Below are 27,364 nucleotides of genomic sequence, written 5' to 3'. Positions count from 1 at the left end.
TTAGATGGCAGCTAAAAGCGCTACTCTCAGATAACTGAATGACACTTGCTAATAATAGCCTCTGCACGAAGCAAGCGGGAGCAGACATTTTGAGAGGGACCTGTGCCTGGGAATGTCTCCGTGAGGCTGGTCTCGGCCTCCGGGCAGCAGATCCGGCAGAGCCCAGGCCCACCCTGGCCACCCCCCCTGTCCGCACCCATGACTGGCTGCGCTCAGACCCCCGGTGACCTCGCTCTCAAGCTACGCAGCCACAGTCCTGGCTTTTGCTAAACAGGAGAACAAACTGCCCCTTTCCAGCTGTGCAGTCATCGCACTGCTCCCTTCCGTCTTTCGGAGGCTGTGCCCCAGTCCTTCCTTGACTGCGTTTTTGGTCCCCTTCTTCCTCCAGAATGTGGTCAGCCTCTTCTCAGACAAACCATCCTTCTCAAAAAGCCAGGGCTCAAACGGCCAAGGAAGGCAGGAGTGCCTTGTCTTCCTCAACACTGCCAGGTGAGTGGGCACCTCCCACCTGCTTCTTCCCAACACCCACCCCGACAAAAAGAGGCACCGATGCTAAAACTCCATCCACCTCCACCTCCACCTCTTCGTCATGCCCTGCAAATAAATCGTGGGATCTCTTTTCTTCCAGAAGAATGGAGCATGGTGCACAGTGCAGACTCTAAGACGACCCCTTTCCAGTGAACTTTCCAGTTACAAGACTTGAGCTCACAGGTACTTTCCTCCCCACAGGACACCTGCCCCCTTACTACCTCTGAGCTGAACCCTCGGCGAAACAACACCCACTGAACAAGGCCATCCTGCCCTTTATCAGTCAGGCAGCACCTTTATGGTCAGGAAAATTTCACATATATGCAAAAGTAGAGTGTACGGCATACATCAGGCCCCAAGTAGGCATCACCCAACTTCAACCACCAACGACTCATGGCCAATCCTGTTTTATCCATAACCCTATCACCAACCCTGCCCACTGGAATATTTACATCGATTCCAGACAAGCTATCATTTCATCATCATCAGTAAATACTTCAGTATGTATTTTTAAAAGATAAAGACTTCTCCTTTTTTAACCACAAAACCATTATCACATCTAAAAAGAAACCTAAGTGGCCATAATTCCTTATCATCAAATAGGCGGACTCAGACTCAGAAATACTCCTTTCCATCTAGTTCATGCTTTGGAGGATCCCTTCTACCAACATTCAAGACCGAAGCTGCCAAGGAAAGCAATGGAGAATCCCACTCTCTAAAAAGGGTCACAGACCTTGTTTAAAGCCACTTGGCACTTCAGCCCTTGGCCTATTTGGGGCTAAATGTACCCTCCAAGAGTCCCCTGTGAGAGTCCTCATCCCTCTCAACACACCCCTAGGCCCCAGGTCTTCCTCACTCCCCACCACGTGGCCCGTCATCGCATCAGGCAAGCAGGTGCACTCCCAGCATTCAGAACTGGTATTTATTTTTCTTCTTCGAAGAAAGTGTTCTCCTGGACGGTTCTGCACAGAATTCATTCGCAGAGCATGTCTTGGATATACAGCTGACTAGATATGTCAGTTATGTTCCAAATGGGTTTTCACAGGTCAAGGTTCTGCCAGCAAGAGCAAATACTATTTTTAGACAGGATAAGGTCACAATGCTTTTAGAGACAGTGAGGTCTACAATAAAACCTATTGATCAGCCTCTGGAACTAGTGCTCCAGAGAGACACAGAGATTGAAACAAAAATTGCCTGGCCGTTTTCTCTGTAGACTCAGCGGGTAAAAGCTTGTTGGACTTAATATCTTTCAGGATATAAAATAAGTAAGAAGTAACTGTGTACAGATTACTGAAGCCCATTTAACCAGATGCAGAGGCAAGTCACAAGAAGTAGACTCATGGCAGAACTCTGAAGAAGGGGACTTCAAGGCAACAAGTGTTGCAGCCACCAAGAGAGAGAAAGACCAGACTTCTCAACTCAGTGAAGGCAAAAAGTACAGGCTGCCACCCAAGACTTCGGCTTGGGACTGTTGTTGCTAAGTCTGTAACTGTGCCCCTCAATCCAAGGCGATGTGAATAACAGACCCTCAGAGACAAATATCATGAAAACAGATTTGCCTAAGTCAGAATTTGATGAAAAGAGGTATTCACGTGAACAATTTTTTAAAACTTCTCTACTGACTATGGAATCATGGTAAATCTAAAGATCTTCCTAGTCTCTCTCTATCTTTCTCTCTACATACATACATATGTACATACATATATATATATTTACACACATATAAATATAAATATATATTTCTCTACATATATACACATAAAGAGTGTATATATATACACACACTATATATATATGAACATATGTACATGTGTATACATGTAGTACGCATGTTATGTATAAATGTGTGTTTGTGTGTATATATATACTATATCTTATGATGACAGTGTTGATGTATTTGGGGATTTTTTTTCAAAAGAGATAACAAGTCATTTACAGGTGTACCACACAAGAATCCAGTAATGAAAATCATTCCTTGCCAGTGTAACTTGAGAAATAAATTTAGAAATCGTACAAACAAACAGGAACCCAAGCAAATGAATCGTCGAGGCACAGAAAGCCAAAGGAAAGTTATTTAACTAGCCTGAAGTTTCATGAATTTTTTGAGGTTTTAGCAACAAACCCTAAATAATTTATTTCAGTCCAATAGGAGCTTTAAGTAAAGACATTAATGTAATGGACTATCACATCTTAAACTTCAGCCAGAGATCCAAAACTTTAAAGTCAACGATGTCCCCATAAATACCTCTCCATTATCAGCAGTGCTTGCTTGTTTGGGAGATTCAGGACCACAGGAACGAGTGTGAAAACTGTAGGGTATCTTCATTTATCATCTGCTCCCATCTCACAGCCCAGCTCGCAAACAAAATATGCCATGGTAAACATAATCCATATATCACATTGTGACACAGCTGACCCCATTAGTGAGCCAAGGCTGTCCTGGCGGCAGGACCCTATCATACATTAACAATACAACGGCTGATACATTTGCACAATACAATGAGGCGTTGGGGAGAAGAGAGACTATCAGGCTATGAAATCCTAAACTTCATATCTGAACACATATTTTGTCGCCTATCTCTTTGGCATGAATGTTATCATGTTTTCTCTTCAGGTAATAACTGAAGGGCCTCTGGGTGGCTGCCATTCATGCAGGCTCTCTGTTATCTTCCTTTGGGTTGAGTTAGGGCTAAACCTTTTCCTTCTCCCCGTTTTTTTTTTAACTTTTCTTTTGTTTTATTGCCAGAGACAGAAGAGCATGCAAAATCTGAAATAGCTGATTACCAGTGCCCTAATAGAGCACTCCTAATAAAAATCCCCCAAAACATTATAAATTAAAGAGGCAGTAATTTAAATAAATTACTTTTTTATTGAAGCTATCAATCTCAAGAGTGCCTGTGCCCTACAAGGAACACGTTCATTTCACAACTGGTTCATTTCCCCAATTCTTAGCACATGGGATAATGAAAGAGAGTTTTAGATAATCATTATCCAAAGGACAACTTTGAATGTTGTTTTTCAGCATGCTTCTGAAAGCATCATTTTGCATCTAATTTAATGCCATGGATAAATGGTATTTGCCGGACAGTGTGGAAACATCCATGCTAAAAGTCAATGGTAAACACCAAGTTTAGAAAATGGATTGCAAAGATCACATGTCCCAAAACAGGCCATATGCTTTTACCTACAGGATGAATAAAAAAAGAACATTTTCCCTCAATTTATGCTGTCTTCAACACTAACAGAGGGAGAATTCTTCTAAACATGTTGCATCGGATGCCTTTAACAAGCAAGAATTTGTAACTCCAAGAACTCAGCATATGTAGGCTATGTCCATACAGAGAAACCAGCTTTTGGGGGAGGAAGAAGGAAAATATCACTGAATTCAGTCAGTTAATTGAATTTAAAATACCTGGTTGTTTGAATTCAACTTATTTCTTTGTCGAGTGTATTTCTATTTTGACATAGCTACAGTTGCCCAAAAAAGCAAGCTTGGAGAAAATACACATTACATTCCTTAGAGTTTATCAAAAAAACAGCTTGCAACAATTAAAAAGAATGGAGAAATCTTGTAAGGCTGGAAACTTCTGTGAATTATCACCATTCCATTATACCACGCTTCAATTTTGCTTCCAGCAATCTGAAAGTTGCTCTTAAGCTTTCTGCTGAGGGATCATGGGCCCAAGCCTTAATCTCCACCAGAGCTTCCATCTTTGAGGCAAATGAAGAAAATATGCTGCCCTCTTTGCAGGTGACCCCCATTCAGCAACTAGATTCCAAAAACAGGGAGGAGAGGAAGTAGGGATCTGCCCATGGGTGCTGGTACATGATGGGATAGCTTTGAGACCCACCAATCCAAACTAGCCATTTCACAGATAAGAGAGGCTAAACTGCCACGAGGTGAAGGGAATGCAAGGTCTCACAGCTGTGGGTCAGAACGCAGGCATCCTGGTTCCCAGCCCAATGTCTTTCACTATCATTAAAAGTCAAAGTTTAGTTCTAGAAAAATCTGTAATGCCCCAAAAACCTCAATACCCCACCAAACCAGTCTTGGTAATTACCCATTGCCTTCATGCAAGACTAAACGTCTAGTTGTAAGGCCTTTGGAAATTTTTATTTTATCTTTTTGTTTTACTTTATTGTTTGGTAATCAAAAAGTAGTTTATCATAATGCTCTCAAGTGGACTGCCTTCATATTACAGGCTGATACTGCTATTTCCTCGTAGAGAATGGCTGCAGGGCTGGAAATAAGGATGCTGTGGGCTTTTAAACAAAGTCTTTTCTATAAGAATAATTTCACATTCTAGGTACAGAACAGGTATGGTTTCTCTCACTCTTAACTTCTACAAAATCTAAATTGGATCAAATTCAGAATCTGGTGAAAATCCCATATTTTAGGACGATGTGTTCTAGCAAAAAGCTCTTGGTTGGCTATGTTTTGCTTTTTCTTCCCCAAAAGATTTTTAAATAGTTTTCATTTTTAAAAGGATTTCAACTTTGGATTGTGCCAATGCCAAAGACTCTATACATCTAATCAATCAATAAATAAGACAAACAAAGCAGCATATGTTTATCCCTTACCAGTTGGGACGTGTACATTAATTACCACAGATTGTCTCCCATGCATCTCCCCCCTCACAGACAGCAGTGCTCAGAAGGGTCCGCAAAATAAAAATGTATGGGGTAATTAAATGGATATTTATAATTAGAACTTAATAATTTGCATCAGGGACAAATGAGCTCTGATTTTAATCTGCAGCGCATTTAGATTAGCCCGAAGATAGCGTAATTTGACGGTTTATAGGCCTCCTCTCGGATTATGAAATAATACCAAGACTTCCAAGGCAGCGCGTCTGTGTCAGGAGTGTGTTAAAGAAGAAGATGCAATGAAAATGTTTGACAATGTGAAAGCAGCCATAAATTACATGACAACTGTGTAAAAGTCATGATGAAACAAATAAAGGGCTGACCTATAATGCGTCTGATTCATTGTGACACACACAACTCCCTGCACTAATCTCTGCCCGGCCAACGCATTCTTAAGCGGGGAACTACTTAGCACTGGGAACGCTGTAAATTATCACTAGTCAACAGCATTGATTTTTAGTCGACATTTCAATCAGGTTGAAGTAGAAATACTACCCAACTCATCCAACAGCCTCTTAACCAGTCCGCGGCCCCTCTGCGGTCTCCTCAGTTATGGCTTTGTTAAATTTCCATTGCTCTCACCATTCAATATTTATTATAGCATTGCCACATCCAGGCACTTGGCCTGAAGGGTCACCGGCCTGCCTCATGGGACCGGCATTAAATTCGTGCTTACCTTAACGAAGGCAGAACCAAAAAAGAAAAAGAAAGAGAAGGCCGCCATCAAAGAGATGGCCTGATTTTCAAGAGAAGGGAGAGAAAACTAGGGGGGGAAACTAGGGGCTCCAAAGCAATGGTATTCCTTTTCTGATTTCAGCTTTTCAGTCTAGGAGTCCCAGCAAAGCTCAGAGCTTCTCTTCTGGGGTCATCAGGGTAGACCATTGCAGTCCTGAAGCCAGGGCACAGAGAGAAAACATGGAAAGGGAGGTGAAGAGGCGAGAGGGAAGGAAGCAGGGATCCACTGGGGATGGACATGCCAGTTCCAGGGCAGAGTAAGAAATGAAATGGAAGGTTTGGAGTTCTTTATTCACATGTATTCTCAGCAGCCACCTTCATCCCCACCCCCAACTCAGAAGACCACCTGGATCCACGCCAGCGACAACTTCTTGGTGGTGGATCTGAACAACCTCCCTTGGTTGGAACAGAAAGGTTTACCAAGTGAGCAGAGCTCCCAGCTGATACTTGTCAGTGCTGAGGCCAACTCTTCAGCTCCCCCATGGAGCCTCTGCACACAGTAGGTGCCTCCTAACTACCCAACTTTGAAATTATATAAATGGTGATCCATGGTAGCCCAGGCTATTCAAAAGGATGGGTAATAAAAGGAAACCCTGACATTTGGTTTTGGAATACATTAAGTAATCTCTCTGCAACGAACCTCTGGTCTTGCTTCAGCAAATATTGATGGTGTCAGAGCAGCCTGCGGAGTGACTGGAGGAGGCCACCATGCAGTTGAAACTTTGCCTCAGGGAAAGCCACATGTGGATCATATGGAGTTGTTGACTGTAGTTTCCACTCAAAAATTCTCTCAAGTCTCCTAGCATGCTTTCCGGACTTGCCTTACCACAGCGCTTCTTCGGCCAGAAATGAAAACCTCCTTGAAGTAGATTATTACCCCCCCAGCACCCACGGTCCCCAGCAGCCCTAAACACACACATACACACACACTCTCTCCCTCTCAGCGTAATTCTGCTTCTCCCCACCCTTTAAAGGTGTGGTCAGTGAAGTGAATGCCAAAGAGACAACAGAACACAGACAAGAGAACAGATGAAGCCAGACTTCATCAGCTCTTAAGTCCTAGCTTGGTTTCTTGGTTAGCCCACTGCTGTCTCCTAACCAAGTCACAAACAAATAGTAAAACCTCTCCCTCTTCTTCACAGGACCCTCTCCCCGCTTCTGGCTCACTCTGGATGACAGATAGAAAAGTGACTACTTGCAAAGCAGAATTCCTTACATTGCAAGTCTTTCCAACAGCTTCAAGGCTCCTCCAATACGCCCAGGACAGCCGCCCAGGGACTGGATGGGAACATTCCTCTCTTTCCCAGAAGACTGAAACACTTGACCACACAACCCACAGGAGGTCCAACCATCCGGCACCAGAGCTTCCCGCCCAAGTGGTGCCCAGCCCCACTGCAGAAAGCGCCAGACCTTTTGAGGAGGTGGCAGAGGGTAATGAGTAGAAGCCAAAGGACTGAATCCTTAAAAACTGCAAACCCTCAGGGAAGCTATTTAACCCTTGATGAGCCCCAATTTCCTCCTCTACCAAATGAGGCTAATAGGACTTCCCTTCTGGGGTTGCTGTGGGATGGAGTAACAACGCGTCAGATACACAGTATGGCAACGGAGTCTCGGAATGCATCCTGTGTGGCAAGTAATTTATGTGCTTTCTCTCATTTACTCCTTGCATCGACTCTACAGTGGACGTACTCTTTGTTGTCTCCATTTCACAGAGTTTTAAAGTTTGCCCAACTCTCCCAACCAGTCAGTGGTGAAGTAGGAATATGAAACCAGAGTGATTGTGTCACACATCCAGGCACACTCTCCTGGTGATGCAGCACATCTGCAGGGAGAGAGGCCAAGCATTGAGGGAGTTGCCAATAGAGAGAAGCACCCCCAGTCACGTCACCTCACCAGATCTGCAGTGGCTACTGAACCGTCTCCACCCAATGACCCCTTCCCACAGGCTCCCACAGGAACCCACCCTGAGGCAAAAAGGGGCTTTGAGCACTTTGGAAGCCTCCCTGCCCTGCTCTCCTCTCATCCCAACCTGCTCACCCCTACATGCTGAAGAACTATGTGGAGACCCCAGTTCTTATAGGAGAAAAAGTTCTAAGCCCTGAGTCGTAATCATAATAGTAAGTGGCTTTTCTCAAGTGCTTACCGCATACCAGGCAAGTGTTCTCATATAATGCTCACAGTGTCCCACGAGGTGGGACTCCCTCTACGTTACAGATGAGGAAACTGAAGCTTAGAGAGATGAAGAAATCCGCCCAAGCTCACACAAGTGGAAATGGCGGCACTTCATTGCCATGTTATTTCATGTACGCACAGAGGCTGAAGAGGAAAAAAAAGGAGGTAAACATATTTTTAAGGGTTTATTTCCCCTTCTTTCAGCCCCTCTTCCCTTTCTTACCACGCAGGTTACAAAGACACTTCCGTGGGAGAGAAGACGGCATCTGAGGACTGGGTTGAGTTTTTTTGGGTTATCCGTGGGATGAGCCCAGAGGCCTCCAAATTTTCCCAGTTTCTATTTGCTACTAGATAAGGAGAGGGGAAAATTCACCTCCGTTGTGAGGTTTCAGCCTAGGGAAGTAAACGTGATTTTATCCTATTTTATATGGATGCTCACAATGGTAGCTTTGTAAGTCTATGGTGGGAAAAAATATTTTTTATTGTATGACCTGCACTTCGGACAGGCCCCCAAACCACTTGAAAGCCCTGGTGTCCCCCAGGTGGAATTCTGTGAACCCAGCTTTCGCCCCAGCAGCCCCTCATGTGGGAACCAGAACATGCCTCTTGCCAGTAGGTAACAAGGAAATTCAATTACCTCGCCACTTGTGGCAGAAGGGCAAAGACTGCACATTAAAAGAGCTAAAAATGTCAGGAAGTTATTGGGCTGATGACTTGTGCTTGCCAACACTCATAAGTGAATGCATAATGTCACAATAAGCTAAAAAACACAGAAACAGACCAAAGACGATAAGATAATCGAGAACAAAACAAGCCCAGACCCATGGGTTTGCCATGAGCCCTGCACGGGAAACGCTGCGCTTCGAACAAGGGCATTTTTCTCGCCACCCTTGGCCTTTCCTGGGCCCTGCTTGTGTATTATCTTTCTCAGCCACCACAGATTAGTTCACAGGTCCTTTCCAACGAGGAGTTTGACTTCCGCCATTAAAAAAAAAATTTGTTTCCCCGGGTTTCCTACCTGCCCACGCAGGCCCCCTCGCCGTGCCACACCCTGGCTTCACATACACGCACTCCAGCACATGCGCTCACACACACTGGTCTCCTGAACACACCAAACCCTTCCGATCCTGGGCCCTCGGGTTACTGGCGTTATCACAACTCTTTTTTTCCCAACGGCAAGCCAGGAAAGATGACAGAACCTGTGTGTGTAGCCAAAAGACTGGCCTCAACTGGTTCAGAGGGGAAAAAAATTGAGCTATCTTTTTTTTTTTTCTTGCCTTTAGCCAAAGACCTGGGAGCATTTGATGTACAGTCAGCAGGTATTTAAAAAAAAAAAAAAAGAAAGAAAGAAAAAGAAAAAAAATAAAATAAAAACCCTGAAAAGGCTTGGCTGCACTGGGGCCCTGACACGCTCGCATCTAAAGCTTGGCCCTCGGCCAAGTTCATCTGTTAATGGACAGCCACCACCAGGGCCCGCACCTCCCCCACCTCCCCGACTCTTCTCTGTTCTCCCACCTCTTTCGAGCTCCTAAAAACTAGACATCGATTATGTCTGAGCTTTTCCCTTTCTATTCAACATAAACAAAGTGCTTCAAGTTCAGGGCACACCCTGGGACCCTTGACAAAACAATCTATCATTCTGTCTGCTAAACCAGTCTGGCTACACCACGGCCGGGAGAGCAACGCTCCCAATGTACAATTTTCCCTTTGTGCTCCTTCCCTCTTGCCACTAACCTCTTTTCTTTACCACCTTCTCCGGAGCAGATGGACTTGACCACTTTGCTTAAGCCCCTCCCGGTAACCTCAGAAATTAAAGAAAAGAACAGAGCTCCTGGCGGCCCCTCCTCCTGCCCACTTTTCGTCCTTCCCTCCCCACCCCCCCCCCCACCCCCGCCCCGTGTGGCCCCCACATCCCTTGGACACAGGCACAATCCCGTTAGACCCACACAGTCCTTTCGACCTTCTCGCCACGGACGCTCACACAGAAAATAAATTAAATGCAGGGACTACCCCCTCTTTTGCTCCCTGCAAGAATATTTTAAGTGAGTTTTGTTTTAAATCATACCCATTAATTTATCCTGACTTGCAATTAAATGCAAGTACACTTTTTACAACCAGTACAGAATGTATTAATTATAACTACAAATGGTCAAATGAGAGCACAGTCCCTCCTAAAAAAAATTAATAAAATACATAATAAATAATATTAATGAAACAAAAATAGATTCATAAGCCTTGGCCAGGGCTTTTATTATTTCACACAAGGGGAAATCCAGCCAGTGAAACTGGTTACACATACTCTGGCAGGACTCTGGCCAACCACCACCATTGAACTCTAAAGAGTGTATTTGGGGGGGTTGGCGGAGGTGGTGCCCTGGTGTTGGGGGTCCTGTGCAGACCCCATTGACTGATGGCCACAGTGCACAAGGCAGAGCCCATAGCATCTCACACAGCTTTCCCATGTATGGGGGAAAGTTACCCACAGGCGGCTTCTCCTTCCTAAGGCAGCCGGGGCTGTTATTTCAGCGCCCAGCCTCCCCTCAAAAGACAGATAAAATCTCCCAGCCCCAGAGGGGAAATGAGCCCAGCTAAATCAAGGGCTCAGGATTCGGGCCCCCTCAGTACCGTTAACTGCACCAATGCTGGAAGCCACCTTTCTTCCTGCCATGCTGCCAGGCCCCTGCTAACCTGTCTCCACATCTCGAAGCCCCTCGCTTCACGCCCCCCCCACCCCCACCCCTCACTCCCTGCCCCCTCCCCTCCCCCCCAAATGCAACACACCCACCGCACAATTGATTCTAATTAAGATCAGGAAGAAATTTGCATTTTCTTTTCACTGCACCCCGAGTAATCACAGAAGTTCTTCAAATTTTGAGAATTTTGTTCCTCTGCTAATTATTTCCCTCATTTTGTATTTCAAGGCACAAAGACAGTCTATCTCACTGGTGGTCTATTAATAGTTTGAAGTTTTGAGCATCAGAAGGTGGGGTGTTGGTTTTTTTTTTCCCCCTTTTAAAATTATTCTGTCATTTCCAGTTTTGTAAAAATGTTTTTTTTTGTTGTTGTTAGTGGCAGGGGTGTTAATGTTGCTTCCAAAAGACAGCTTAGCTGTGCCATTCTGTGTAGTATGATTTGGTCTCTCCCTTACAATCGTTACTCTCTGCCTGGTTTACTGATTTACAGAACCCTGGTATGTGAATGGCAAAAAAAAAAAAGAAAGAAAGAAAGAAAGAAAATTCCTTGGCATAAGTATATGTTTGCTGATCAAATTTCAGATCATGTGTTGTTCATTATTATGACTTTACTTGAAAAACAGTTTGCCACAGTGAGATGGATTCGCTTTATATGCTTTCTACCCCTTCACTCCCTTTAAGTACTTTGAAAAACAGTACAATTTTTTTAAAGGTACATTTAAAGCATGAACTGGTTTGGATTAAAACAATGTTTCAACGTCCATAAATTCCCCCAAAATACATTTTTAAAAGACTTATGCAAAGCCACACATGATTTTGAGGGAGCTAATGAGATTGTCCCACCAACAAAATTTAATGGTGATTTAAGAAATTCTAATACTTTCCATTTACTTCCTGTAGAATTATTTGTGTACTTGACATTTATACAGTTTCTCCATTATATAACAATCTACTCTGGGTACACTAGATTATGCCAATCTATTAGAATAAAATTTGTACTCCATATAAGCAGAAGTTTCCAGTCGGTTTTGACTTACCATTACGTTTCGATGTAAAGTGTTATTACAGCAGAGTATAAAGCACAGCTACTCCATGCTCACGGTTTTTAACTCTAATGCTGTCATCTTTCTTGCTGCTTCTAGGGCTGTGTCAGTGTTTACATTCCTGGAAGTTAAATAAACCGACATGGCAAAACTCCTGGATAGACTGAATAATAAGGCTTGTGATGACTAAACTGTTTACTTTTTACCTCGTTAGGATCCCTTTCTTGTAAAGTTTTGGGGGAGAGGCACAGAGAGAAGGAATGAAGGAGGGGTGATAGGAGACAGAAAGAGAGAGATTTACACACTGGCTTCCATATGTCACAAAGACCTTCCTACCCACAGCCAACGCGATCGAAGCAGTGTGCAGAAGTTACTTTGGCCTTTTTCGTTTTGTTCTCCTTTCTTCAATACCAGGTCATCTGAAAACCCTCTTCTTTACTACCCCTCCCCCCAATAAAAAGTATGAAAATTTTTTTGCCCATTTTCAAATAGCAAATTATCCATTAGATTTCATCATATCTTAGTAAAGCAATTACATCAAGAAAATGATAGTGCGTGTGGAATCAATTATGCATGCAGTTGGCCGGAGACCAAAGGCTGTGAAGTCGGAGAGGGCAGAATCGCTCGACACACACAAATAAAAAGCCCCTGGATCTCACAGATGGACCCCATCAGTTCATCTTACTGCCTAAAAAGTTCATGCACTTAATAATTTATTTGTGTTCTGGATACTGTTTCCCAGCTGAATATTAACAACTTTGAACTGAAGCATGCTTTTAGCATGGTATGGATGGAAGTCACGGTAGGGCAGTGCTAGGGTCCCTCGGAGGTTAAAATTGTAGTTATGTTTCTTACACACTGTTCATTTTCCATCACAATTTATTTTCTTTCATTAAACATTCCTTTTAATCAGAATATCAGTTTCAGTGTTCTGATTCTGCTTGTTAACCAGTGATAAACTCATAAACCAAAGATGAACATCAATAAGACAGCACAGGCTATTCAACAGAAAAGGCAAACACCAAAATCACAGGCTCTTAAAAATCGGAAACCGTTAGTTAGCACCTTGTTTTCACAACCAGGGCATTTGTGTACCTTGAAAGAGGCACCCGGGAGCCCAGAGACCACAATTTACTTTAGTGACTAGGGGAGGACACAGAGAGAGCGGCTGAGAGCAGAAACTGAACGAAGCCACAGGAAAACGTACTTGAGCAAAAAGATAAAGAAGTCAGCCAAGCTCAGGCCCAAGACGTGTAGGTGCCAGCCGTATATTGAAAGAAGGAACCCAAAGCATTGTTAGAAAGGTCTGTAGTTTGTAGCCTGCTCTCTTCCAAAGGAGGAGCCTGATGTCTTAATACACTGGAACATTCAGGTCTCCCTGCCATCAAACTGCTAACAATGAAACTGCCCGACAACTTTGGTGGGGAAACAAGACAGGCAATACATATTTCTGTACGTATCTGGATGTCCCTCAATCATACACTTAAATTTTACAGTCTTCTCCCCAAATGAGAACGACTTCCAGCCACCACTTCCACAAACTGTACTTAACGTTAAAAGAAAACGGATAAAACATATGTAATTACTCAAGGTTAGACTTCTAATTCCTCAATTCACTAAAGGAAACTTGGCAAGAAGATGCATCATTTTGCTCCTTTCTACTGGGGCATCTGAGGAGGAGAGCCACTGAGGCAGCTAATACACAAAACATGATCAAAAGTGATTAACAACAGCTTCATATGCAAATTGCATTAATGAAGGAGTGCAAAGTCATCATGTAAATTAAATATGTCAAATCTCTTGGTGAACTTTCAATCTTGAGAAGAAAAAACACTGCTTTAATTTTTTTACATCATCAATTTTGCAAGATTGAAAATCTAAGAATCTTGGTGCTATAAACAATTTTCACCTTTTTTTTCTCCTTCAGCAGGCTGACAGGCCAGCCTGATGTGCACCGAATGTACATGTTAATAGGCCAATCAAAAATGCAAAACAATTCGCAATTACTGGAAGGACCTAATGGTCATTAGAATTTACAACTAGGTAATGAACTGAAGTCTGCCCACACCATGCATATTCATAAAGCAATTTAGCCTTTGAAGATTAAAGAAGTGCTTAAAATTCAAATGAGCTTTAGCAAATTATCAGTAAGATTCATCCAAAAAGCAAAGGGTTTTTCTTCCTATGATTTCCTCATTTTTTTAATGCAAAATTGTTATATCTTCCAGACTGAGCTTAAACTAAACATTGAGCTTCTAGTGAAGCCAAAGGGGCTAAGAGACAAACAGAGGCTGCAAACATCGTTACGGACTTTGTTCATAAAACTAAGCCCTTCAGAGCCAAACCTATCTCTAACCATGGTAATTTATCAAAAACAGCCCAGAGTTGCTCATAGGCAATACTGCACAGTCCTCCAACAAAACAGATTAACACGAGTCCCATCACCCTCCCAAAAAGCCTTTTTCCCCTCAAGTTGAGTCTCCTGTGTAAACATCCACTATGGTATAAAAACAGCTTTTTTCATCGGCTTGGAGTGGCATTCATTTTAGAAGTTTCTGCTTCCAAAGGGAAAAGAGCAAGAAAGAAGAGACGATGAGGCAGAGGAGCGAGATCTGGTTTACTTCTGAGGAGTGAAAATCCTGTCGTTTGGTATTTATCTTCCTGGGGTTCCCCCATCTTGCACGGGCAGCATTTAATCCAAGGGGAACGGGTCATGCAGACATCAGCTGACATTCAGAAAGTTGTGATGTCCACCCACCACTGCCGCCACACCCCAGTTATTAGAGAGTGTCGTGGGAATCTGGATTTTCAGGCTTCCCAATCACCACTCTGGAGAAGAATCTAACTCACACCTTGAATGCTAACTCACACCTTACTAACCTCGTGACATTTAAGAAATTCTAGCTATAGAATTCCCAGTGAATTCTCTCCTTCCTCCATCCCAAACACCCCATCCAGGTAAAAGCATAAAAGCAGATTAAGTCCTATCTCAGCCACTGTACGAGTCAGACTTAGAGTAACAGCTTTGAAAGGGCCACGTGCCTGTGCTTACTGCTCCACTGCTGGACCAAAGGGCTCTCGGCTTTGGTGATTGTGTTTGAACCCCAACTGGAAATATTCCAGCGACTTCTCTCCGCCACCCTTCTCCCCCTCCACCCGCCCAGCATCAGATGTTTCCCTGGAATTGATCTTACCTGAAATGTAGGTATATCAAGGAAGTGGGAAAGAAGAGGAGAGAGAAGGGAGAAAACCTCAGGTACTACCCCTGATTCCTTGACTCTCTTATCCATGGGCCCTGCTCAGAAACGCACCACATTTTAACGTTTATTAGAAAGAATAGGACGCAGAGCTGCATGTAACCCGTATCCACAACCATCTGTATGAGCCACAGGTCCACAGTCCTGACCAATTCCGTTTGACACTAATGTTACTCTACATGAGTAGAGTTCAACGAGGGTTGATATGGGATGTGACAGAGTAAATCAGAATTAGATTAAAAACAAAAGTTTAGAAACCGATGCTACACTGCAGAGCAAATGGGACTTGAAGGCCAAATTTCCCCTAACTGCCTTCAAGTCATTTTCCCTATTAGAGCGGTTGTCTGCCACCCCACTGCTGGCAATGCCCAAGCACATCAGAGTGTAGAGTGGAATGCATATAGGAAGGCTTGAGATATTCCTCTTTAGATACAATACCTATATATTTAATATACAGCAATTAACTTCTGGTCAGTAGTCTACAGGCAGCAAGCCGCACCAAGCAGATGGGGGGAGGGGTCCTAGAGCTGGGACAAGCACAAAAGACAGGTCCAACAACAATGCCTGCTGTCAGCAGCTGAATTATTTTTATACAGGAATTTTTATCTCTATTGTACAAACAAGTACGTGTCTGTGCAGACTTGTTAAGCAATCCACTTGTATGTAGAATAAGATTTTTTTTCTTTCTTGCTACCAGTCACACAGCTCCAAGATCAGAAGAAATACATAGTCTTTGAAGCTGCTCAAATGTTTTAGTTAAAAGGACAGCAGTTGTTTTCAAAGATCCAAGAGTATCTTTATCAGAATTAAATTTTTCCTTATTGATTTTTTTCCCCTTAACATAACAAAAACATAACATGAGAAGGTTACGATTTATTATTAAAATTTTTCTCAGCCTTTAAATCATTCTTCAGTAGCCAATGTTCACTTTTAAATGTAAAAGAATAATTTTTTTTTTAATCTTAGGATAGGATGGAGTGGAAGAGAGAAACTCATGAGATTTAAAATTTAACATTGGTTAATGCATTGTTTTAACTGTGAAGACTTGGGGGGAGTGTCTAAAATGAGCAGTAAATGGCTCATTGTGAGCTGCCCCCTAAATGTAAATAAATCATGAAATCATGGTATCCCCTGAGTCGGGAAAGGGAAATGCTTCAGATTTTTTTTTTTTTTTTTTTTTGCCCAAAGAGAAGCTCCATATTTAAAACGTAAAAGATCAGACGTGGCATGTAGGGCATTGTGCTCCAACTAAGGTAAGAATCCGAGCTACACCTTATTTCCCTAAAAATTAACAGATGTGATTTTTTTTTGCCGCTTTTTTATGCAGCATTACGTATCAAGAAAATGAACAACTGATGAACACAAATTTAGATGTTCTGATGCTTAGGAGACTTCCTTGTGTTTTTTAAGAAAGTTCAAAAAGAAAACAGAAAACCCGGGGCGGGGTTGGGGGGGGAGCGGGGAGTGAGCATAACGGCACCTGTGTTCTTCCTGAAAGCACCTTTGCAGGTTTCACAATTATTCCATTCTTCATTTTAATGGGAGTTTTTAATCAGTGGACTCAGCTCTATCTAAAACTAAGATCAAATTGTAGGTGTAATTGTTCATCGCCAATGCTAACAACAGTGAAGATACAAACAGAAACTCATTGTGAGTGACCAAAGGTCCCCAGGTATTCCCTTCATCAACATGCCTGCTCCAGGTTCCCACTGGGAATTCCCTGGCGCACAGATTCAATTCTGATTAACGCGCTGCCAACCCTATCTGGAAGAGGGTGTGCGAGGCCCCTTCTCGCCTCTTTTACAGGAAGTTTAAACTTGATCATCTCACCTTTACTAGATATAATTTGTTGTTTAGCACTCTAAGAACTTGATGTTTCATCTATCTAAAGAGATCAAAAAGAAAAAAGGAAGGCAAAAGAGGGCGCGAGGTGAAGGCCGGCCTAGCTCTGGTGCACGGCCCACTGCCTCCAAGCAGCAACCTGTTCAGGTAACCCTTCCAGCGACATTGCATCAGATCCCCTCAGATCAGTCTCTAAGGGGAACCAAGAGATGAAACACTCCGCCTCCCTGTCTGCACACTTATTCACCCGTTCTTGGTAGCTTATTTTTCCAAGTGTTTTGTTTCAGGAAACGTGTGTATTTTCTTTGTACGTTTCTTTGTGGATTTACCACAACTGGTTCTGACAGCTGTTGATTCTGTTAAATGAACACATTATAAAAATCCTCTTTAAAACCTCAAGCAACAGTGGACTCAAAAATAATGGTAAAATATTTTAATGGAGTTCCAGTTGAGAGTTGGTTAAAAAAAAAAAAGTACAAATGGAGGCATAGAAGTCCTTTAAGTCAGCACCAGATTTAAACTGAATGTCTGTGTGTGTGCATGTGTGTGCGGGTGTGTTTAATGGGGAAAGAGGGGTGTTGCAAATCACCACAAATATTTACACTGTACTCCCTTTGTTCAAATCACATACTTTTAACAGGAAAAGCTGGAACTGTGGCTATTTAAAATTTTAAATATTCAAACGCCTGTAATTAACCATATGAAACAAATTATGTTGCATTTCTCCATACCAGCACATGCAAAAAAAATTCTGGTCGTGGATTGGGAGGTGGCAGAGTTGGGGAGACAATTCCAAGAGGAAGAAAGGATGATGTTTTCATTTTGCTATAGATCAAAGGAGAACAAGAAGGGAAACTGTGGCATATAGAGCATTTTTACACCGCTGTCTTTCACACTGGGCTATCTAAGTTTACACAATTCCCCAGACTAGCTGCATATTAAGCTTGCTGTGTACAGCTTTATTATGGCGCGGTGGTGGAAGAAGCATTAATATTCCGGCTCCGCATCTGACAGGGCATTTACATGCGCCCATCTGAGCGGCACCTGAGAGCTCCTCCAAGGTACAGTAACTGTGCGCCTATTGTAAAGGCAAATGAAGCTCACCTATTCCCTGCTGGGGTCAGAAGTGACCTCAGCACCCCCCATGCCTCAAATCTTTCCCTTGCCAACCCAACTTAATGCCATCGCAGAATGACGAATGAGCTCAGAAATAGACCCCAAGTTACCAACCCTGCTAAGAACAGCAAAAGCCTTTGCTGAAATGTTTTAAAAATGCATAGGGAGTGCAGCTGGCCAGTAAAAAGCAGAGAGACAAATTCCAGTGAACCCAATATGGAATACGTTACATTCTAAAACTGATTAGAAATACAGTCTGATGTTTACTGGCTTCAAATTGAATTTGGCATCAAGCATACTGGCTTTAATAATGCTGGGATTTTTTTTATTATTATTATTATTATTTTAAATCTGCCTTTGGTCTCTAGGAGCACATGTGGAGAGCTAAAGCATTCTTATTCGTCAGGTTACATTTCCTGGAAATTAAGTTTGTGACAGAAAATGACTCTAGTAGCAATAATATGGTTCGTGCTCAAATTAATTAGGTCATTGTTGTAAAAACTACATGGCAAATTACAAAGGTAAATTTACTGATATTGGCCAGAGCTCTATACCCTGGAAGTAGAGGCGAAAAGCAGTTTAAGGATGCTTATTTACCTAGGTAGGAGGAAAGAACAGAGGAAAGAAGGATACAATGGCCAATTTTCTATTTGTATTACAAATAAAAATATTAGTCATTATCCATTAAATTATATAGTCTGAACATATTTCATGAACTTTATTAACGTCCTCCAAATTGACACATAAAATAAAAACCTACCTGATTTGAGATAATGCTAAAAATGAGCACTAAGTTAAAATCTTTTTTTTTCAATCCTTGTAATAACAACACTGCTGACATAACCATGACCCAAATGAAATCTGAACAAGCAGAAAGGTACTAAAGATCCTTGGTGATTAAATCTCTTGCTAAAAAAGTGGCAAGGTGCCAGGCTGAGTCCAGCTTAATGCTAAGTGGTTTTTATTGCACAAAGCTGGTAGTACTGTATATAAAAACAGACTTGGGCTTGGGGTAAATTTTGTCAAATGACTTCTTTGTGCAATAAAGGGTGTGAACAGACCAACCAAAGTAGATTAACATCGAGTGACACAATCTCGGTGCATCTTCCTAGCTGTGCTACTTTGGTTAAATTTCATATTTTCCCCCAAAGGAAAGCCAAACTTTCTGACTGACTAGTGTGTGAAGTTACCCCTCACCTCTTCTCCTTTATTAAACACCTTCACTGAGAAATCACGGAATTCTGAAAAATGCTTCCCTAGGATTTGCACGTTTGTTCTGTACTCCAATTTACTCCTCCCACATTAGCCAAACTACATTGAGGCTGCAGTGTGAAATTAATGATTTTCCAGGACTCTAAAATGTGCCATTAACATACATCTAACTCGCCTCTTCCCTGAGCTGAAGGTTCGCTATCCTGACATTGCCTGCCCGTTTCTACACCCAGTTGCATTTTCCAGTCCATGGGCAGCTCCATAATTAAATCCCACACTCACTAGGAGAAAGGTGTGCAAAACAGATTTCAGATGCTTTAAAAGGCACAACTTACAACACAACAAGGAATGGGGTGATTTAAGAAATTACAGCACTGCTTTTTTTTAAGCTTTCACAGAATAAACACAGAGAATGGGAGGGAAACTTTCCCCCTCTGCTCCTGTTCTTGAAGTGAATACATATTTGTGTTTCCAATAAAAGGCCATTTTTACATTAACTGTCTGTAACAGCAGGAGACAGAAAAACTAACACAATCTCCACATCACACACAGGATGATCTTCATATCACGTGGCCCTATTCTCAAAACTATTATTTATAAAAGACAACTAGGAAAATGCACAGGGCATTTTTTTCTGTGTCACCAAAAGGGTAAGGTCTGAAGAACTTTGGGATCTTTGGGATCAGCTACATTTTAGATTTTTTTTTTCTTTTGGCTTTCTAAAGTAAATTTAGCAGCCATGCGGGCCACTGTGTTTAATTAAGCTTTCAAAAGTCCTCTGACAATGCCAACAATTGTAAGACACTTCTGCGGCTCAATCATGCAATCACTGTGACAGTTCTATTTACAATTTGTCTTAGAAAGAGTTTCTCTGACATTGTACTTTGACAAAACATCCAAGCTGCCAGTTCACAACCTTTCTCTGTCTTATTTACAAATACAGCTTGTATATAGGACTCCCAGTCTCATGGACATGAGTCTTTGGGTAGTAGCCTCACAAACACAGGCCCCCAAGGAAAATCCTAGGTGTTGATTAGGAAACAATATTCTCTATTCTCTGGATTCTGAAGGTAAACAAAATGTTCACCAATATATTGGGGATTTTTTGTTTGTTGCTTTTTTTCAGCTGCCACGCTAAAAATTCACTTCAGAAGTCAGCAGTTTTTATTCAGAATCACACAGATAAAGAGAAATGAAAAATAAGTAGTCATAATAGGATACTATAGTTTATAGTCTCATTTATAATTACACCATAAAGTAGACAAATACATCCTCCAGTTGAATCTGATCTAGGAAAGAATTAGAATGGGTACAAAGAGAAAAGGCAGGTTGATTTTCTAAGTTCTGAAAAGCACAAATACCTATATCATCAGGTATTTATCATAAATATCATAAATCATATTTATGTAAATATCATAGGTATTTATACCTATAATATCAGGTAAAGCATATACCTGATTTACCTTTAAGTAACATGCTAATGTATTTCTGTTTTGAATGAATATTTCTCACTTCTTTGGAGAATCTGTCTTACATATTATTATCTAGAGATGAGGTATATTGTCCAGGGAAATAATTTTTAAATACTCTGATATAAATGTCTATGTTCATAATTTTAAGGAGAAAATGTTATATATCAATTGTGGTTGACTCTACTACATTTTATAGGACTTGTCATATTTTCTCCCATTCTCTCAAAAAGCTAACTTTATCATAGCCCAATTCAAAGATTTCTGTGTACAATAAGCCAAAATCTCAAAGCTGACATGGTGGGAGAATATTTTTTGGCCTTTTCTATAAGTGAATAGCAGTTTCACATTCACTAATCTTCGATGAATCTTTCCCCGTCATAAAAGATGAGACTAGAAAACAAAACCAAACCCCTATTAAATGCCCTGACTGCCAGTCAAAGGCTGCTGCGATGTGATGGTGAACACAAATTGAGGACCTGGGCCCTGCACGATATAACCTGCTCAGTTAAATTAATACTATTTCAATGGTCTCAATGGATCACAGTCATGCAATATTTAAAATATGTGAATAAAATCAAATAAGCAACCAGATCAACATATATGTGTGTAGTTAATACACATATATGGGTGAAGTGCCAGAACACATACCCATCATTTGCCAGATAAAAATCCTCCTCTCTAAAAAATACTCAGCTTTGAGAGGCCTATGTACAGTCAAAATGCATACCATTTTACTGAAGATTTAAAGGACTCTACCTTATTCTCCTATTTGAAAACCGCGAATTCTAAGCTTTATTTATCTCAGGAAGATGTCACTGTTTTATTCCTGCTTCTTGCCTATAAAATGGCACAGAGCACACAGTGAGCTCAAATCCAACTTACATCGCTTTAATAAAGCCTTCCCTACACAGCACACTTAAATGACTACCTTTTATGTGGTTGCCAAATATATTCTTCTAGAGATTCATCAGTATATCTCTTTCCTAATACAGAGCATCGCTTCTCCTTTCTTTTTGTGACACAATTCAAATATCTACTGAATGATTACTCTCATTGTTTCCTTCCTCACCATAAAAAGAAAAGCAGACTTGGAATTGTGAAGACGTGCTTGAGAGAAATGGGCTGGGAGTACACAGCCGTCTTCCAGAACTTCGCTTCAGAGGCACCTGAGGGCCGGCGCATCTTAATTTATGTGCAATGGTAGAATGTTAATTTCACCATAAGAAACGCTTAATTCATTACTGTGAATGATGAGAAGTCGTGATTCTAGTTACTGACATCTCGCTTTGAGATGTGACCACGCTATTTATGTTCAGCCAATTCCAGGGTGGGAACAGGTGATTAAACACAATGAAAGGAATCAAGACTTTGTAATTATTCGTGCATGAAAGGTTTACCTCACCTGGGTCGCAGCATTTGTGCACCCATTGACTATCTTAGATACCTCAGATAGCTTTTCATCTCAGTGAAATTATTTAGCATTAGCCCTATAAAACATATTTTAAATGAGCCTCCCTTTTTTTGGCTTCTCTGGGCTCTGCTGTTGTACTAGTTCTTAAAAAAAAAAAAAAAAAAAAATGGGACCTTTATGACAACCAGGGAGTTAAGGAAAATAGCTTTTCTTTCCCTGCATAGGATTCACAACTGTAAGGGGAAAAAGCCTTCACTATAGGGCCTTCCCCCAGCTTTTAGATTCCTCCTCTAAGAACAGAGGCACAGAATTTTCGAGCTGGTTGATCTGCGACTGAATAACCCATTTGGGACCTCAGTAAAAAGTGTGGTTTTAATTCTTGCTTGACAGACACTGTGTTTTGTCTTTTAAACGAGCAGCTCGATATGTAAATACGATGTTACATCACGCAAGTGTTACTCCATATTTGGTGATTTAGAAAGGCTTTGGATCTCCGAAGACGACAATCCCCTTCCGCTTGCTCTTGCTTCATTAATCATGCCTTACACTTCTGTTCATTTTCCTTCCAGTCACAAGACAGCACATGGAAATGGTCATTGCCGTATCCTACTGGGGGGTGCAGGGGAGGGGGGGAAATAAAATCTCAGACTACATGTCACATCCACGTGGGCTGGATTCGAGAAAAATATTTTGTAAAAGCAACTTCCCTGCTAGCAGATTTCTCATTTCACTAAAGGAAAAGTATCTGAGTGTTATTGCAGGAAGCTTTCAAAACAGAAAGAAAATGCCACGTTTGATTTTAATGATCAAATTCCAGAGGGGGAGAGGAGAAATAATACGACATTTGATCCTCTCTGGAGCACTGACCTACTACAGTTCAACTTCGTGGTCAAACTAGGTCGGAGAGACGAGTTCCAGTGAATCACTTGATCAGACGCACCACCTTTCCTAAAACTGAACCAACCTTGCACCTTTGGGGGGAGGGGGTGGGGGAAACACAGGAAAGTGATCCACTGACAGGCATGCCATTTTTGTCACCACAGAATCTGCATTCACTTTGTCTTATGTGTTAAATCACTGTGGTTTCATAAAAAATGTTTTAAGGGTTACTATATAGTGTTGCTGTTTATCACCCAGAGTAGGGATTTAAGTCCCTCTGTTAGGCCCTAATTCCTTCTCCCCTGAGCTGCTGAGAAACCCACACACCTAGCTACCTCTCTACTAAAATTAAGCAGAGGAAGGAGATCTGTTGAAGATGTGTATGTATTTTTCCAGGAGAATTTTTACATTGTGTTATAGCAGAAACAGTGGAAGTCTGGACTGGACATTTGTAAGGGTGACATGTGATTGTGTAAACCACAAACAAAATCAAGATACATCTGTCAAAACCACATCAGAGACAGGGGAGAGCACAGAGAAGCATTTATCATTTAGCTGAGGAGGCAGGCTGCAGGGAGCAGCCGTTCCTGTCAAACCAACCTTTTGAAATTTCCAACATGCCCTTAAACTTTTCGAGTAAGCACGTCTGTGCGCTTCAGCAACTGCCCTCTCTACTCTGGCCTGGCCAGTCGAAAATGGCATCTTAAAGTCAAGGTCACGGTGTCATCCCACCACGGGGCTGTGTTTAATTACAGCCCCATACGGGCTGACAGCCAATATGGATCCAAGGCTAGCCCTGAAGCTCAGTTAACTCTTTCCACCCCCTCCAAAATGCCCTTCCAGCCCACCCCACTTCATGGAAGCCCTGAGAACTAACTGCACCCCTGGGGAGGCCTGACCAGGTATTCTGACTCAAACAGGTCACTGGCCAAACTACAAATGCCTATGTGGCCACTCTGCCTCTGACTTGTCACCAAGACTGGAAATGGACATTGGAAACTGGGCTAGATACAGTAAGGTTCAACACTTAAAACTGAGAAAGATAGAAAAAAGGAGAGGAATTCAGAATCAGCAGATCCAGAAAGAGGGTATCAGGTGTGTGTACCTATTCTGCCTACATCTGACTCAGTGATGTGGAAAACATTTATTTTTGTGTGTCCTGGACGTAGGCAATAGGAATGATTATTTTAACATTACAGGGCTGTCATGGACAGTCACACGGAGAAATACAGAAAGCACTTCACCCCTTCTTAGTGCTTGGCTACAGCGCCTCTGAAAATGAAAAGAAAACATGCAAACAGCTTTTCTCCTTGCTTCTCATTTACCTGCTATGTGTTCCTGTTTGGGGCAAATTCCTCTAGATGACGTTGATAAACAATCGTCATCCTCTGGCGTGACCTGGATGCCAACCTCCACGGGATTGGACGCTTTTTTCATCTCGATTGGTGAAGGGGAAGGTGGCTTATCCACAGCTTTTTCTAAGCAGAGGCTGCCATTGCATTGTTTCCGTTTGTGCTCGATAAAAATAAGAATGTCCCCCAATGGGAAGTTCATCTGGCACTGCCCACACGTGAGGAGGTCATGGTCCCCTTCTGGAGCTCCCAAAGGGCCGTGGTCTGGTTCATCATCTGTAAGAATGGCTTCAAGAGGTTCGGCTGTGGTTGGAGAAACAAAAGCACAATTATTAGAGTACCAGAAAGGAGAGAAAAGGGGGAACACATTCTCAACCCCACCCCATCCCACCACACTACATAAAGCGTTTCTAGGCTCCTCCATAGAGTACCCCGAAAATGTGGGCACCTAAAATGTACAGGATGTAGAGGTTATCGACAAGACAGCAAGTTTATCACTGAGGCAAATCATCATATATTTAAAGAAAACTATCTGACTTGCATAACCCGAGAGGACACACATAAACACATACACATCCTACAAATGTGTCTGGACTTTGAGTTTAGAAAGAATGACTTAAATAAATAGCTAATGCAGGGAACATCAAGAAGCTTAAATAATAACTACCCCCCCCCCAAAAAAAATTGGTAAACACATGGATTGAAACCAAATTTGTTTCTTTTTTTCCTACAGGCTAAGTTGTCTATTGTGCCAAAGAATAAAAGGAGAAGTGAATAAACACACACACCCTTTGTGTGTGAATGTGTGTACTCCTGAGTATACAGAGACGTAGCTTCATGAATTAGACAGCTACTACATCACCCAGAAAGTGTGCCACATGTACAGCGCCGTAATAAGAAAACCACTGCATTCACCTGTGAAACGGATCTAAATAATCATCATAACGCAGCATCATTCACTCCGCCAAAAACCTTTCTGCTCTCACTCTCAGCAGTGCCACAAAATCAAAGAAATACCAAATTCACTGGCAATTCTTCTCAGACACATTAGCTAAATGGGATACTTTTGAGTACTTAAGAAAATAAGCCAATTAGTCATTTTTTCATTCTGAAGAAAGGAATGCTTAAAATATTCTAAACATGTTTGCACTTGGTGGCCCCCATCACATAAAAATCAGAATGGTCAAGCAAATGCCACATTTCAGAACAAGGCTGAGAAGTCCTTTCTTTAGACTTGAAATACTTTGCCTAATGTTGTCAAAGTTGACTAATTTTCTGAATGAGCTCCAAAACGCTTCATTATGGGACTATTTCTGCACAGATAATCACCAGCGGATGGTATAACAAGGTAGGTATGTCTTTCGTTCCTGTTTCCTCTTTTTTTTTTTTTTCAACTTTGCACCAAAATACCCCAGCATCTATTTGAACAGCTTCTATCATTTTTTAACCTTCCAACGGGGAAAAGAGAGTTGGTAAGTCTCTGTTCCTGAAATCTTATGCTTACCATATCAAAAAAAAAAAAAATCACAAAATACAAAACACATCCAGGATGCTGCCAGTTAATAAAACTGAAGCAGAAAACGTACAAGTCTTAAACAGTTAATCAGTCTGACCTTCTTTAGCAAGCTGCCAATTTCACATTTAATGAACTTAAAGCCACAGAGAATCAAAAAATAGATTTTAATTTGAGTGTAGAATATTGGAACAGATTTTGATAAAGTGCAAAAATCCAGTGAACTCAGGTTAAATTTATTTCAACCCTACCCAGGCTGAATATTGAGGGGGAAGATCTGGACTAACTCCCAGATGTGCTGGGTGAAATAATATTGAGAGAGCCCTGCCTAGCTGCACCTGTGCTCAAGTAGGACATGTCATAATTTCTAGCCTCTGGTACTCCTCCTAACTTAACATAAGGTCACCACAGGAATATGAAGGTTATATTCCTACTAATAAAGACAGCAAGGTAAGCACTTATGTTTCTTTGCCCAACAGACTGACCAAAAGATAAATACAGAATACACACGCACACTTTCAAATAAAAGGAGACAAACGGAAGTGCTTTCGCATTACGCCTCTATGTCATTTTTCTCCTACATTTGCTTTCATTTTGACCAAGTGAGGAACTGACTAGGGAAGTCATTCTCCAAGGTCCCTGCTATTCAAACTAAGGATTTTAAGTACACATTGACAAACGTGGCTTTTTCTGTTCAGTATTAACCACAAGTTCTGAGGTTTGTAGTCTGAAGAAAGACTCAGGAAAAATATTTTATTTTATTAAAGTTAGTACTACGTAGAACCTTTGCAAAAGACATTTTTTAAACTCCACTGTTAAGATTCGTTTTTTATTCCCAAGGCCTAACACATTTCTGAAAGTGGAAACATTATTTAGGAGCAAAAGGAAATATTCTCCTAGGTATCAAATAGTTAAAGGTAATGTGGTACAAAACAGACTTGGTTAAAGTCTTCTAAACGTAGTGACTGAACTGATTTACAATCAAAACCAGGAAATGAAGTGGTAATTCAGAGGTTGCTGATTACACCTCCACATTTCACCTAATTAATTTTATAGGAGGCAAAGTTCTTGAAAATAACAAGATGATCAAATGTACAGATATAAAACCTGTAACCTCAACATTTTCTATGCTCTTAACGTAAATTATTGCTAATTAACAAGAATTATATCCTAATGTATGAAATACATTTAAGATCCGGCTCCTTGCAAAACATTTGGCTAGTGATGTTCAGAGAAATACCAAAACGTGTTCTTATTATTGCTGCTATATTATTAAAAATCAGACAAAGTGAGGCACAAAGAAAATATGAAAATACAATTCTCTTGGTGTCGTCTACTGATCTGCATTGATATCTTTTCTCAGTGGCAATCAACATTTCCTTTCTGGGCATCTGATAATTTCTCTGTATTTTAATGCAAATCCCTCTTTCCCTAAAAACATTCCTAACCTCAGCCATTTTACCCCCTCCCTCAATTCAATTCCATCCTCCTT

At 41.5% G+C, this 27,364-nt stretch overlaps 1 protein-coding gene across 8 annotated transcripts in view; it reads right to left on the bottom strand.

The window, feature by feature from the left end:
* Positions 1-27,364, bottom strand: part of BCL11A (BCL11 transcription factor A) — a 97,553-nt gene that overhangs the window by 65,528 nt on the left and 4,661 nt on the right. For 7 of the 8 annotated variants that reach the window (XM_046662280.1, XM_046662284.1, XM_046662282.1 and 4 more), the window contains exon 2: positions 24,333-24,662. In XM_046662280.1, the coding sequence (XP_046518236.1) occupies positions 24,333-24,662 (330 nt within the window). Of the gene's footprint in view, positions 1-11,812; positions 11,910-24,332; positions 24,663-27,364 lie in introns of those variants that run through there. The other variant, XM_046662285.1, reaches the window with a different exon arrangement.

This window comes from Equus quagga, chromosome 5 (genome assembly GCF_021613505.1).
Source record: "Equus quagga isolate Etosha38 chromosome 5, UCLA_HA_Equagga_1.0, whole genome shotgun sequence".
Lineage (NCBI taxonomy): Eukaryota > Metazoa > Chordata > Mammalia > Perissodactyla > Equidae > Equus > Equus quagga.
The sequence above is the reverse complement of the archived record's forward strand: the minus strand, read 5'-3'. Positions and strand labels throughout refer to the sequence as shown.